Raw genomic sequence first — 15,902 nt, 5'->3', positions numbered from 1 at the left:
ACGATATTTATAAACAGAACCAACTTCTCCTCCTCCAACCAGACAATGGTAGAGGGGATCCAGCCAAGGAAAGGGGAGAGGTGCAACAGTCCCACTAGATCTGCACTGAGAGATGGATGGCAAGGGGAGCCAACTCCACTGCCAGAGATCTACTGCAGGAGGAGGCATTAAGGTGCGGAGTAGGGATCCCTACAGAGCGTGCTCTCAATGGAGAGACCCATTGAGATGAACCTACCCTACTAAACTCTAGCAGGCCAGCAGTGCACCTTCTAGTCCAGGTGTAGGTGGGCAGGCTGAAAAAACATAGGGCCAGAGTGAGCCCGGCGGCTAGCTCCGGGTGTGCAGGACGGGCAGTGGGAGTCACGGGGCGAAGATGAATTGGACAGAACAGAGGGGTTACCGCCTAAGTGAGAGGTCTCCATGCGACAGGCCGTAGAGCTGCATGCAATGCATGGAACCTGCTGTCACAGAACAAGATGACAGGACTCTTCCAGGCTGCAGGAACAGCCGACATATGGCCCCAGCACTCTAAGGTCCTAAGCATGGTCCTGTCTCCTAAGTCCTGTTCGCTCACAATGGGGTAGCAGGCACCTGCCCCTGCTGTGGCTCAGCTCCATTCCCACTCCCTGGCAGGTCCGCAGCAGGGTAGGTGGGCATGAGGCAGAGGTGTAAGAGGGTGCTCCAACTCGGCCCACACAGGAAAGCCACGCAGGACTGGGTGCAGGGAGGTGATGGCACTGTCCCCTCATGCAGAGGGCAAGCCAGGGGAGGGCATAGGGTGGAGCACTGCTTCTGCCAAGGGCGTGACAATTATGCAGCCATGCGCACAGTGGAGCACACGGCTTCCCTTACACAGCAAACAGGACCAATCCTAAGAACTCCGTTTTTGTTCACATGCCCGATTTTTGCCTGGTCTCCGGCAATGAGCAGGTGCCACTGTGGTATCTGAGCCAGGAAGCTTGTGGCCGGCTACCCTGTGGTGATAACCAGTTATATGGTTCAAGCCCAGGCCCAAGGGGAGCTGAGACAAAGTCACCCTCTAGCTGAACAGTTGCGTATGCACAGCGCAGGCACTGGCTTAGGTGCACGTTTTCATTAACGTCATAGAACGGTCAGTTCCTTCACACAGCAGACCATGCACCAAGAGAGCAACGTAATGGTTATGGCAGACAATACCATTCTCTCATGTAGACGGCTCTCAGCTGGTGCCTACATGAGAGGGACCAGGCATGCCAGCATGTCAGTTTCAAGAGACAGGATGGACTGACAGCCATGAGCCACGCTGAAGTGGAACACAACAATGGCAGAGCGCGACATGCTATGGCAGTTTCAGAGATGTGCTAGCATCTCTAGCAAGACAATGAGGCACACAATGAGAAGCCGTCATTGGGTATTAACTGCACAAACAGATAAGACAATGCAGTGCCTGTGCATTGCAAAGAGCTCCATTGCGCACCGAGTAATCTACAGGCTCGAAGACTGGTTTTCGCTTGTCACTCAAGTCCAACAAGGAATGCCAAGCAGAAGTAAAGATCAGAAACTTCTCAAAGAAATCACAAGTCTGCACCTTGCATGCAGCATAAACTCTGCTCCTGCCCATCGCCGCATCCTTCCACTGACTCTCCCGCTTTCATTTTGTGCAGTTCAAGTGCCTCATCATCCCAGGCCCTTTTAGCTATGCCCCCTCCCAGCCCAGGCACATGGCTTTAGTGGTCTCACGTAAGGAACACAGGCTATTAAGCAAGCTTGCTAGCCTGCTCCTAGGATAACAGCTGTTTGGGAGGGGACTTGGGAGTGGAGTTAATGTACAGAAACCAACACTGATGGATTTTGTAGGGAAACCAACACAGCAGCATGTTGCAGGCTGCTGACCCAGACTCTTTCTGGCTCCTTGCATCCATCCCTGGCACTTCAGTGGCTAGATGCAACAGCCAACTTACTACTATAAAAATAATTAAGAAATAAGTGTCCTTACCTATGCAAACATTCATTAACATGGATTATATGTAAATATTATACCATCAATACTGGAAGTGAATTAGTATTATATATATTACACAAACCATGGGAAAAGAACAAAGACTGCTAGATCAAGCACTCAGGTTTGGAAGGGTTCCCTGGGTAACCCTAATTCAGCCCCCTCATGCATGTGTATTAGGACACAGATGAGGTGGGGGAGGGGATCTCTTATTGGACCAGGTTCTGGTGGTGAGAGAGAAGCCTTGGAGCTACACAGAGCTCTTCCTCAAGGCTGGGAAAAGCACACGGGGTACGTCTACACTAGAAGCGCTGCACTTCTGGTACAGATGCGCTAAGCCGATGCTCTAAGTTGTCAGCTTCATGACTCCACCTCCCGTGAGTGACAGCAGCCATGTTGGAGGGAGCTCTCCTGCCGACACAGGGCTGCCTACACTGGCACTTAGGTCAGTGTAATTTACGTTGCTCAGGGTGTGGATTATTCACACCCCTGCATGACGCAAGTCAAACTGAAGGAAATTCTAGCGTAAACAAGGTCCCAGCTAAATACAAGATTAAATGGATCGTTTAGCAGAAGTAGTTAGCATATACTCGAAGGGACCACTCAAGGTGATACAGACTAATTGCGTTTTTACTCACAGGACCCCATTCAGTGCACAGGAGGGACAGTGCGCACTGAATGAAGTGATTCCATCTTTTGATTTCTCATTGTTTAAGGTGGGGCCCAGGCCTTACTGGGCACTATTCAAGCCCTGCTCGTAAGACAGAATTATTAATTTCCTCGTGGGCTTTCTTAGGGCACTCATCAGTCTAGTAGTGAGTGCCTCAAACAGTTTATTTTCATAAAACACTGTCATCTGAGAGGGTGGTATTATCATACAGAAAATAAATATCCCATTTTACAGAGGGGGAAGAGAGACGGAGATTAAGATCAAAATTCTCCACGAATTGTGGATGACCAATTTGAGACACGGAGGACCTGACTTTTCAGAGTGCTCAGCGTTGTACAGCACTTAACGTCGTCAGGCTCCCAGTGACACAGCGGCAAGTGCCCAGGACTTCTGCAAATCGGGCACCAGCATTTCAAGTTGAGCACCCAGAAAATGACCCCCCCCCCATGACAGGTTTGATTTAAGTGACTTGCCCAGCACCACACAGGAACTCAATGGCAGAGGCAGAGAGAATATAATTCCCACTGCTTTAACCATGAGATTGGCCTTGCTCTTCCTGCAATGCCCAGTCTCATTCACTACACACCTTCTCTGACCCAAGGGCCTCTCGGTGCCAAGTGGCAGGGGCCACAGGGGTGCATAAGGCTTACAGAGATCCCCTGGGTCTGGTATTTACATACAAGTTTAACAAAAAGGGCCATGTATGGTTTGTGCTGAAAGCCTGTCACGATCATCTTAAATCGCTGCAAAGTGTATGTGTATGTATTATATAGAAAATTATGTTCTTAAAGCCGGGCAGTTACTGGCAGCTCACCCAGAGGTAACATGCCTTAAGACAGGTTCCACCAGACAGGAGACACTTATCTCCCTGGCTGACCATTGTGCATTGTGTGTCTTCCAATGGGAGTCTATTTGCACACTGAGTCAGGTGCTAAGGAGAGAGAGCTGAGATGTGGGGAGAAGAAATTAACAGGGGCAGTTGGGAATGATGATACTGTTTACAGGTGGCCCAGTATACCTAGGGGTGCAGAAAGATGCCCTGGCACCCTTTATTGGGGGAGGCAAGCTGCCAGCAGGGGGAGATTTATGAAAGGAGGGTCTCAGCCATCCAGGTTGAAAAAGCTGTGCGAAGGACTTTAGGTAAGCAGGATCTTATTAGACAAGAGGCATCTTCTCGGTCAGGTTTAGGCTCTAGAATGTGTTATTATTTTACTGTACATGTAACTCTGATGCCAACGTTTCTGTTTGCTATACTTTGACTCCCTGTTCTTTATTAAACAAACAGATTTGTTTATAAAGAAAGCAAGCGTCAGTGCTGCATGTGAAGCGGCGCTGTGTCCTAAGGTGTAACCAGTAAGCCGGGGTGTACTGTTCCTTTGGGAACAGCGGGTCTGGTAATTCTGTGAGAGTCCCGTGGAGCGGGGGCTGGACATCCCATGGGACACTTGGAATACTCCCGAGTTGGAGTGTGCCTGTTGCTTACCTGCACAGGGACAGCAAAGCCTGCCTAGGCTGAGAGGGGAGTGCTTGTGTTGCCTGCGGCTGGCGGAGACAGGGGGCTGACCGTTGGCAGGCACAGGCTAAGTCCTCAGGCTAAGGGCAGGTGGCAGCAAGGTGCCTCACAGCCCTGGGCCCCCCAGCATGCATCCCACCTTCCCAGGTCTGCAACAAATGAAGCAGGATCCCACAGACAACAGCCTCTTTCACTACACAACCCTGACTCATCCCCAGAGCAGATCCTGCCTCTGTGCTGAATGAGGCGGGTCCAGTGGGGGAAAAGTAGTATGTGATCATGTACTGAAGAGTATCAATGCATATGCACAAGAGGGCCATGTAAAGGTTGGACCGACAACCTTCATCCTGGCTTTTCCCATCTTCTGAGTGCTTGACTTCGCAACTTCATTTTTAAGCTTTTATGTGGATAATTTCCTACTTTTTTTTTTTTTTAATTAAAGAAAGAAAACCAAAAACCAAATTTCATGATGTGTCATCAGCCTGACAGCCCCAGAGTTCAGCAGCAGGGCTGGAGCCTTTAGATTCCCACCCAGAGTAACTGGGAGCAGGAGTAGTTTGTGGACCAGCACTTGGTGGATGGAACAGCAGAGGGATGGAGAGAGACTTGGGAACCTTGGGTTCCAATCTAGGCAGTGGAGGGAAGTGTGCTCTAGAATATCCCTTCTGTCCCAGTCCTGTCTCTTCCTCCACCCCGGCTCCTTGTCGCAAGCCAGTTCCAGTCTCAACTCCTTAGGCTTCTCAGGCCTGTTCCCAGTCTCCTTGCTGAGCCAGTCCTAGCCTCAACCCTCTATTCTTCTCCATCCCAGTGTCCTCATCCCCTTGTCCCCAGCCAGTCCCAGTTCCCTGTACCCTGGCTCCCCATCCAATCTGTCTCCCTCCACATACTCTGGCTTCCAGTTGTGCCCCCAACCCACATTTCCCCATCCCCACCTCTCTCATCCAATTTCCAGTCTTCTCACACCCTCCTTGTTCCAGTCTCTGCCCATCTCATCTGTCTCTCTTTCCCCTACTCGTACACATGGCTTCACATCTGATCAGTCTCCTTCCCCAGGCTCAGAGACCCAGACACCCCCCAGCTCCCTTCCCTCATCCCCACCAGCCTCCAATCCCAATTTTCACCTCCCCACTTAGATGGAGGCAAGAAGTCTATTTCCACCCACTCCCACCTGTCCAGCAAGGTCCTCTGCAATCTCAGGGCGGAGGAGGCTGCCTGATAACTGCCTGGGCACAGCGGGGGCGGGGGCGGGGTGGGATCATTGAGAGCACCAGAGAGGAAAGGCTTCCTCCCTGCTCTCAGTTCAGACGCCTGGAACTGGCAGGGCCCACAGAAGCCAGGAACTGCAAATGCAGGGGAAGTCCTGCTGAGCCCAAGGCTCAGGCATGCCCACTGTGGATGGACTCTTGAAGGATTATAGCTGTTAAAATCTATAGTCTCTACTGAGCATGTGTGAACGGATTTTTTTTCCAAAAACATATAACCAGACTTTGGTGCATTTTCACAGGAATGGCAAAAGGCACATCCCTGACACAAAGACCAGCCAACTGCCAAACCTCAAGTCCCTGCTCTAAAGCACGGGTGCCCTAAGCTTTTGAGAGAAAAGGTCACCGGAACTTTAACACAAGGAAAAAAAATTCCCCTAGGCTCATTCTCAGAAATGTCTAAACCTTTCTGGCTGAAGTTCTCCCCCCAAATAATCAGCCTGAGACAGGCCCCCAGCATGGAAAATTTCAGCCCAAACAGTTAAAAGTCTGGCAAAAAAAAGTTATGAGTCACTGAAAAAAGGGTCGTACAATAGGAAGTGTTGAACAACATGCCACCATGCTGCCAATAACACTAGCTGACATCCAGGATAGATGCCGTTTACATTTGTATCTCATATGAACAAGCAACCCAAATGGTCAGGTTCATATCTATTTATAGCCTGCCATTCCTAATCGGTTTCTCATTCACTTGCAGGAAGCGTGGATGCCGGGTTAGATACTACAGAGGATGTTTGCTTGTTCAGTTTCCCATTGGATTTTTTACTTCCTTTTCACGGAGATTAGGGCTGTTGATTAAACTGCAGTTAACTCACGCAATTAACTTAAAAATAAAAATCGCAATTTAAAAAATTAATCTCGATTCATCGCAGTTTTAATCACACTGTTAAACTATAGAATACCAATTGAAATTAAATATTTTGGAAGTTTTTCTACATTTTCATATATAATGTATTCTGTGTTGTAATTGAAATCAAAGTTTAAAAAAAAATTAAAAAAAAATAATTACAAATATTTGCACTGTAAAAATGAAAAGAAATAGTATTTTTCAATTCCCCTCATACAAGTACAAGTAGAAAGATTGCACTATTTTGTCATGAAAGTGCAACTTACAAATGTGGATTTTTTTTTGGTTACATAACTGCACTGAAAACCAAAACATAAAACTTCACAGCCTATGAGTCCACTCAGTCCTACTTCTTATTCAGCCAATCGCTCAGACAAACAAGTTTGTTTACATTTACAGGAGATAATGCTGCCCTCTTCTTATTTACAATGTCACCAGAAAGTGAGGACAGGCATTTGCATGGTACTTTTGTAGCCGGCATTGCAAAGTATTTATGTGCCAGATATGCTAAGCATTAGTATGCCCCTTCATGCTTCGGCCACCATTCCAGAGGACATGCTTCTATGCTGGGGTCTCAAACATGCGGCCCGCAGCGTTATTTCCTGCAGGCTGCCAAGCTCCCCTCCCCCCTGCTCCCCAGCGCGCTGCGTCCCTGATCCTCTGTCTACCTCCAGGCACTTCCCATCACCGAACAGCTGTTTGGCAGCACTTAGCGCTTTCCAGGAGGGAGGGGGGAGGAGCGGGGAGCTGCGTGCTCAGGGGAGGAGGCAGGGCAGGGCCAGGGATTTGGGGAAGGGGTTGGAATAGGGGCAGGGAGGGAGTGGAGTTGGGGTGGGGACTTTGGGGAAGGGGGTGGGAACAGGAGGGCGGGGCCTCATGGAAGGGGTGGAGTGGTGGCGGGGCAGGGGGTGTCAGTGATGCAGCCCCCAGGCCAAATGTACTAGTCCTCATGTGGCCCTCCTGGTGATTCGAGTTTGAGATCCCTGTTCTGTGCTGATGACGCTTGCTACAAAAAATGAGTTAATTAAATTTGTGACTGAACTCCATGGGGGAGAATTGTACGTCTCCTGCTCTGTGTTTTACCCGCATTCTGCCATTTATTTCATGTTATAGCCGTCTCGGATGATGGCCCAGCACATGTTGTTCGTTTTAAGAACACTTTCACTGCAGATCTGACAAAAACGCAAAGAAGGTACCAATGTGAGATTTCTAAAGATAGCTACAACACTCGACCCAAGGTTTAAGAATCTGAGGTACTTTCCAAAATCCGAGAGAGATGAGGTGTGGAGCATGCTTTCAGATGTCTTAAAAGAGTAATACTCGGATGCGGAAATTACAGAACCCGAACCACCAAAAAAGAAAGTCAGCCTTCTGCTGGTGGCATCTAACTCGCAACGAAAATTAACATGCATTAGTCTGCACTACTTTGGATTGTTACTGAGCAGAACCCATCATCAGCATGGATGCATGTCCTCTGGAATGGTGGTTGAAGCATGAAAGGACATATGAATCTTTAGCGCATCTGGCACATGAATATCTTGTGAGGCCGGCTACAACAGTGCCATGTGAACGCCTGTTCTCACTTTCAGGTAATATTGTGAACAAGAAGCAGGCAGCATTATCTCCTGAAAACGTAAACAAACTGGTTTTTCTGAGTGATTGGCTGAACAAGAAGTAGGTCTGAGTGGACTTGTCAGGCTCAGAAATTTTACATTGTACAAAAAAAAAACCTGCATTCAAAAATAAAACAGTTCTACATTTGTAAGTTCAACTTTCATGATAAAGAGATTGCACTACAGTACTTATTAGGTGAATTGAAAAATACTATTTCTTTTGTTTTTTTTACAGTGCAAATACTTGTAAGAAATAAATATAAAGTGAGCACTACATTTTGTATTCTGTGTTGTAATAGAAATCAACATATTTGAAAATGTATAAAACGTCCAAAAATATTTAAATAAATGGTATTCTATTACAGTTTAACAGTGTGATTAATCGCGATTCATTTTTTTTAATAGTTTGAAAGCCCTAATGGAGATATATCTATGGGTCTTGGGTTGGGTCAAAGCTGATAGACAAAGGCTGAATTTTAGACGTGTTTTGAACACTCCTCCTACCTCTCTATTTTAGAGGACTTTAGCTTGAGTACATGCTTTAAAAGAATCATTTACACATAGTGCTTAGGAAGAATATAAATGACATAGATGGCATGGAGGTTGAGAAGTGAGCTGTCGTACAAAGGGGCGGGGAAGCTAACATGAGACAAATGGAAAAACTGAGCACAAGGAAAATTAAGGCTTAATTTAATATTAGACTAAATATCAGGAAGACTTTGGACACCTAAAGTGGTTGAACCTACCCGGCATTTGATCCAATTAAGACAGAATTTTCTGTAAGTAAAGCTATTGAGATGGGGCTATTCCCTTCATACTGTCCAAGCTACCAATGACTACTGCCACCAAGGTGCACAGGACAATTCAGCTGTTTCTCCAGCCAGGGTATGTTACCTGGTACAGATATAAGGGGCAAGGAAGAGTTCCATTTAGACTTAACGGATCTGGACTTATAAGCCACCAAAGATGAGCATCATTTACTTTTAGTGTTAGAATTACATGGGTTAATATTCTAACACTGAGATATTGACAAGTTAGAGGGATTTAAGAGAACAGCACCATCAACAGATTAACGAGCAGGAAGGGCTGTGTTAGAGTGAAAGGTTAAGACCTGTATTTGAATCGCTTGGGTATCTGTGGGGGAAGCATGACCATGTGGGACAGACAGGTGCATTAGCATAAGTTAGGGAAAAGCTGGGCTGAATAGCATGAAAAGCTTCCGGATATTGAAATCTATGAAAATGGCATAATAGCTCCTCATACACACTCCTTGGGGAGGGATAAGTGGTAGAAGCCCATTGCTTGGGACACTTATGGCACAGCTCTGGAACAGTACACTTTCTAGGGAACAATTCTGCACTGCCTCCTCAGGAACCTGGCCAGAGTGCCTCAGAGGTCTTTGCCACCTCTGATCTGATCAGTGGATTGAACAGATCCAAGCCCTACAGTTGCCTCACGCTCTTCTGATCATGTGCACCCTGGCACTGGATTGCTAAGACACTATAAAAGCACTTTAGGAAGTTCCATTTCCTTACTTCCCTCAAAACTTCTCATTTCTCCATTTGTGCAGGCTGGGCCACTAAGACTACCATGGTTCTCCCCTAAGGCAGTAGGAGATCGAACACATACATTTTCTAAGCAGGTGCTGTCCTTGTCCTTGTTGAGGTAATGCTGTTGCCAGAATCGCAGGAGACTATGAAAGTTGTTCAGGATGAACCCTGGATATTTTTCCGTGTATTCCATCTCTTGCAGTGTGTGCAGGTAGAAGGGTAGCTTGTCTTTCCTTCGGGCCAGCATTAAGATAACTAAGCTTGTGTTCAAACAACTGACATTTTCCTAAAATAAAGGAGACATGGTAAATCAAGTTACAGAAAAATGCAGAGATCAAGTATTCCATGAAATGAACACACAGAATTCATTTAGGGTCCAAACCTATCCAAGAGAAATGCTTCTAATGCCTACCGCACAGTAAAAAAAAGCATGTCTTGAAAAGAAGTCAGACCCCCAAACCCATTAATACACGTAATGAATGATTACAGTGATCATATTTTAATGTCAGCTCTTTACCTGTGTGAGTGTCTGTACATGAATAATATTAATGAGGCGGAAAAGGAAGGACATTCTCATGGACATCTGAGACATGTATGATAACAGGCGGCACTCGGACAAGACTTCTGCAACTATAGGGAAGAAAACCAGATTATTAGGTTTGCAGAGTTTAGATACAAAAGAATGAAACCGTCATTCTTAAAAACTGGATGTAAGGGGAAGACAGTCATTCTTGAACCTAATGCAAGACTAGCCATCATATTCAGAGCTGCAGACAGGTTGTGCTTCTCTCCGAACAGAGACAAGGGAGACTTCTGGTTGAAAAAGATGGCTGTCCTGAGGACAGATTGTCTTCAGCCACAATGTTCTTTTACTGCTGGGTGGTCTGCAACTGAAGGCCATCCCAGCTGACAACGTGGGCAGCACAGAAAAAAGAACTGGTGCTCATACCCAGTAAGCACATGGGCCAAGTCATGCATCTGAGAGAGACACTCCTGCTAAGGATTTTAAAGCCAGATCACAATCTCTCAAAGAAATGCCAAGTCTTCCTTTACCTTTAATATCAGACTGGTTCTCAAATCGGTCCAGGGACAATGTAATGCAGCGAACCAACATGTTTGAGTCAACCAGTGAACTGTTGATCTGATTCAAAAAGATCTGAAACTAAAGACAGACATTTTAGTGCTATGTCTGCAAAAGCGATATACTCTATACTGGTAGGCACTTGTGGAGCAGAGTTTCATACACTTTGAGAGCATTGTATATGGTTAACAAGCTGGATATTACCCACGGCGTGAACAGTAATTAGGATTAGCTGCCCACTGCAGGTAGGTCTGCAGACAAGGCCCTGAGACAAGTACAATTATGTGACCACACAAATGGCCTTTGGAAAAGTTACTGCATAACTGTGCTCAAGAATTTGAGCTTTTGTTTTAAAGGACTAAATCTCTAGCCACATTGCTTGCAGTGATGCCAGGTCACATCCTGAACAGGTGTTGTGCATCCAAGTCTGTAGACTACCTAAAACAGTAGCTCGGAAGTACAGATGCCCTGTTCATTTCAGAGGTAACTATGAGCCCTCAACCCCCAAATTATAAATTGCTTCTGCTCCTGCCCAGAAAAAGGAAAGGGGCAAATTAACCCATGTACATCACAGCACTGCACCTGCTATTTGGCACAGAGCAGGGTGGCTGTTTTTTTGAAGAGATTTACCTTCTCATCTGTGTTGATATATTTGTTGAACCTCTTGAAAGCATCAATGTTGAATTTCATCAGTTCTCCCAGCAGATCGAAGTAACTCTGAAGCACATCCCGTGATTTGCACTCACTGTCAACAATGCAGTAGAGAATTTGCTGGCAAGAAAGAAAAGTGTGTGACCACCACATTTTAGCCTAAGTCACCAGAAAACTCAGATTCAAATGCTTGTGATCCAATTACTGCTTCAAAAAGTTTATCCAGATTTCATTCTTTTTAGAGTAGGTAAATCAGGTGATTTTTTCCATAGCACCCACAAGTGGAGTATTGAAGATAGATACAAATCACTTAGCATCTGGATACTGTAAGTAACTGTACCAGTTCCCAGAGTTAGATTGAACCAAACCTAGCAACTATAATCATGTACATTTCAGGTTCCTATAAATCACAGATTTACCGATCACCCCCTTAAAAGTTCATCTTGTTGTTGAAACCAGAGCTACACCTCTCAAAAGGTCTTGCATTAGGTATAAGATCTGCCTATTGCTGCAGTGAATTCTAGCACTTGTTTTTTAAGCTTCCTGGATTTTCTTAAAAATTAAGCCCACCAGTTCCCATGGAGACACATGCTAAGTTTGTTACAGTGTATTTGTGCCAGAGCAGTTATCTAGGTTATTACCTCCAAGAGTCCTCTCTTTAGCAGGAACATCTGGTCTGCATAAGAAGTGGCACCTCGTAGAAAACTCTCAACTGCCCTTGCTTGCCAAAACCTGAGACAAATATAAATTCAACTACTAATTCAACAAGGCTATAACTCATTGGGAAAAGTTACTTTACTACATACACCTCAGACTAAACTAAGTTTCCCTGTCCATTTAGTATCAACGTGAAAGTGAAGAGATGTAAAGAGATTCCATAGAATAGTAACTCTATTCCACTCACACTACCAGAGAAACCAAATCAGAATATTTTAAGTCTTCTCACGATGGATAATAAAATACTTCAGCTGCCATGAACTCTGAAGACTAGCAAGTCTTCCCACCCCACCAAAAAACCACATATACCAGTGTAAATGGAACCCACCTGAAAGAGGACTCAGCTGGTTCCTTCTTCATGACCTGTAGTAGCCTGGTCAACAAACCTCTTTTGCCATCGCAGACTAGACTTCTAAAGCATGTGGGGAAAAAAATTACAAATGTGCGTGGAAGGATGGCAAAAGCAGGTCACTACAGAGCGTACTTCTGGAGATCAAGCTAGATACTACTCACAAAGCTGAATATGAAGAGTCCAGTATTACACAGCAACGTCACGCATGAGCATTTCACATTGAAATGCTGATGACCACGTAGCTCTGATGCTGCAGTCTGCAAGAGCTGCAGCATAACTGGCTTTCAAGGAAGTTTCAAACAGCATTTTTGTTGAAACGTTACCAAATAGGAAAGAAACAGGAGCACTGTGACCAGAGGGAGCAGCAGGCCTGACAGCTCTGAGTGAGAATGGAGGGGGCTGGGTCTCACTGCACATTTGTGGAAGGGAGAGAGTTTGGTTCAGCAAGCACAACTTTTTGGCATCGAAATTCAGACCAAGGCAGCGGCCCAAATGAGTTAACAGTCTCCACAGGGAAAACCCATCAAACTGAAGCACACAAACATGAACAGCACCTTGACAGAAATGGCAGATGTATTTATGCAGGAGACCTATGCAGACATACTGCCGGAAAAATCACGTTATTCGGAAAGGGCGTGGCACCTGAAAACAAAGGCAGGAAATGGAATGGTTCTGTCCATGTGCTTAGACCATAAGCCAACCTCCAGGCGTAAGACAAGATAGTTTAGGGTGGGGATTCACTTTTTTGCTGTTCACAAAGATAGGCCACTCAGTTGGTCCATGCTGGTCACTGCTTGTGTACTGGCCAGCTGAGGTGCTGGATGCAGCCTGGAGTCTGCAGAACAGAGCTATTCACAAAGGAGGGCACTGGCTGCGGGATAGCTGGCTCCCCTTACTAGTGCCATCAGAAAATAGGGAAGGTTGCTCTGCAGATTACGCAGGATGGAAGAGGTTACCTGTGGCCTCACCCCTCCTCCTTCTAGCACACGTACAACACAAGGCAGTGTTTCCCTCTGAGTGGCTGAAGCAGGGCCAGAATGGCAGCAGTGCTCAGGAAGAGAGGATTTGGTCAACACCGGTGGTGGTTTCTCACCAACAAGGCAGATAACGAGGAAGCTGGCAACATTTAAGAATTGGGAAATCCCATTGTGTGCCAGAGATTCCTTTTCAAAGCCAATGGCACCTTCCCACTCACACCAGCTTCCTGGTCTGAAACATTAGCTGTAGGGTTTAGTGACCCAAATACGTTTGTTGGCTCTCTCTTCCGAGCCCTGCAGAGGGAGTGAGCTAGATTCTTTTGTGGAGTACATGAAGAGAACTGTTTACCAAGCACTTGTCTTCAGAAGTCATACTGATGTAACAAGATCAATATCACAGAACACCTTTGCGGGGCCACTCAAATGGGTTTACATGTGTTGTGTCAATTTAGCTTAATTTGGTTATTAGCCCTCTTAAATCGAACCCCTTTTGCAGGTATTCTCATCTGTTTCACTAAACTGATTTAGAAACCAATTTAGTTAAATTGGTGTAATGTGTGCGCGTAGGCCAGGCCTAAATCGCAACTGCAAAATATTACTGGTAGCTATTCATGAGCTAGAAAGATTCCATCTTGATTTACAACACGCAGTTTGTGAGGCTGGCAGTTAGAAAAGCATATAACAGAGATCATGGACACAAAACGTCAAACTCCATAGTGCCATTGTCATAGCCTCTTTTTAGAGTATAAAGTGCATTTTAAGATGTCAGCTAGTCCTTACCATGAAAATAGGGATAGCTATTTCTTCCTTTGAAAGATCTGGCTCTCCACCTGGCAGTGCAATGGCATTATAGAGCAACACTATTTGATACTGATGTGGCAATTTCACCTAGCTTCTTTTACATGTGATATATGGAAAATGCATCTCTTTGCATTTCTACAATTTCCTAGTGGTTTTGCTAGTGTAACCTATTGCTGAAGTTAAAGGAACGAGGCTTCATGAAGGATTTCAAACAGAGCAGAGAAAATAATAAAAAAATCTAGTGTAAGCACTTACCAAACTTTCAGAGTTTAAGAAAGCTTGAAATAGCAGGCTACAAAACCTATAGCTTCCTCCCTACCTGTCTGTGTTGACGACTGCATCTACTTCGGGGATGTTGGCTTTGAGGGAGATTGCACTCAGTTCATTAAGTTCTTGGCTGTTTAGCAGAAGATACTTGTTCCTGAACAAAAATCATTGAGAGAGAAAAGGGAAAATGAGGCCGGGCACATTCATTTGTCTCCTTAATTCATGACGTAGGTAAATGTTGCTAGTTATAGACACTGCAGCTGCAACCGGCAACTCCAAGCCGAACAAGACAGTGTGGCTAAGTTATTTGTGAAACTGGAAAGACGGGAACAGACCTTTATTTGTGCAGCCCACTACTGGGCTGTCGCCCTGCCTAAGAGTGCATGCTATCACATTGCCAGTCCTCCTGAAATTCAGTCCCTGTCGCTAATCAAAAAAGCAGTGCCAGGCTTCTTACGCTTGTCTTTTTTATTATACCATAACCATCCAAAAGCAAATTAGAGAAAAAAGATACAATACAAGGATTGCCTTTCAGCTCTTACAAAATAGAGGTATTTCATCTCCTATAATAGCTTCCAACAGATTAAACAGCAAGGACATTAACTTTCAAAAAAATAAATGGCAGCTTAACAGATTTCAGAAAATTCAGACAGCACAGCCTTCCAAGAATCCCTCAAAGAGTCTCTATGCTGCCTATCAATACCTGCCCAATAATATGAAGATTAACTAGTAACATTAATTTGTATAAAGCACTCAACTTTTCCAGTACTTGGTTACAATTTACTTGACTATGCTCCCATCCTACTCCTGGAAAGCACCAAAAAACATCAGGAAACAAACTAGAAAAACAGGGACGGGTATAGCAATGTAAAGAACTCACACAATAAAATATTTAGCCAAGTAACTATGTAAAAGAGAAAGTGTTTTTCCAATGTCATTCAAACAAACCTGAATTGCCCATTCCCCATTTTCGAGAACGCAAAAATCATTTATATACTCTATTCTACAATATTCACTGTGAAAGAATTTTTTTTTTTTTTTAAAGAAATGCATTACAAGAACTATTCTTTCAAATGCAACACACTCACTTTTGCTGTAAATCAATTTTAGTCTGTTTTAGTTGCAAGTGGCCAACAATGATTTTTAAACATAGTCCTGATAATGAAGGCCAGGAGGCTATCTAGCTATTTTCTAGGTCACACCAATTCCAGCCACCAGTTAGTCAAGGTGACTTCCAAGACTACAAAAGGCTTCCTTTCACTGGCTATAGTAACGATTGAGATCTCTCTCCAAGTATTGTTTAGCATCTGCCAGCACTTCTCCCCTACTTTAAGATGCTGGACCAAGACAAAATATAAATTGTTCCTCAGATGCCTTATTACTTTTAACACCTAACCCTGCTGATTAGCATCAGCTGGAGTTGCCACACGGTATCTCTGTTTCCTTCCAGGTCAACAGGTTTCTGCAACGGAATTCTAACATCTCTCACTATTAAAAAAAGGAATTCTCTGAATCCTTAGCCAGTAACTCAGGGATTTAGCTGAGTCTTCTCTCCCAGTACCAGCTGAGTTCAAGCACTCTTCAGTCTCTTGCTTTCATCAGGTTTTCAGGTAACTCAAGTTT

The 15,902-nt window shown here is 45.0% G+C and overlaps 1 protein-coding gene across 2 annotated transcripts in view; it reads right to left on the bottom strand.

Annotated features, from left to right (window-relative positions):
• Positions 1-15,902, bottom strand: part of TRPC4AP (transient receptor potential cation channel subfamily C member 4 associated protein) — a 78,300-nt gene that overhangs the window by 3,541 nt on the left and 58,857 nt on the right. For both annotated transcript variants that reach the window (XM_074970338.1, XM_074970339.1), the window contains exons 12-18: positions 14,332-14,433; positions 12,211-12,294; positions 11,807-11,897; positions 11,145-11,285; positions 10,487-10,595; positions 9,951-10,063; positions 9,513-9,719 (exon numbers count right to left, since the gene is read on the bottom strand). In XM_074970338.1, the coding sequence (XP_074826439.1) occupies positions 9,513-9,719; positions 9,951-10,063; positions 10,487-10,595; positions 11,145-11,285; positions 11,807-11,897; positions 12,211-12,294; positions 14,332-14,433 (847 nt within the window). The remainder of the gene's footprint in view (positions 1-9,512; positions 9,720-9,950; positions 10,064-10,486; positions 10,596-11,144; positions 11,286-11,806; positions 11,898-12,210; positions 12,295-14,331; positions 14,434-15,902) is intronic.

This window comes from Natator depressus, chromosome 13 (assembly GCF_965152275.1).
Source record: "Natator depressus isolate rNatDep1 chromosome 13, rNatDep2.hap1, whole genome shotgun sequence".
Classification (NCBI taxonomy): Eukaryota; Metazoa; Chordata; order Testudines; family Cheloniidae; genus Natator; species Natator depressus.
This window is presented reverse-complemented; position numbering and strand designations above follow the sequence as displayed.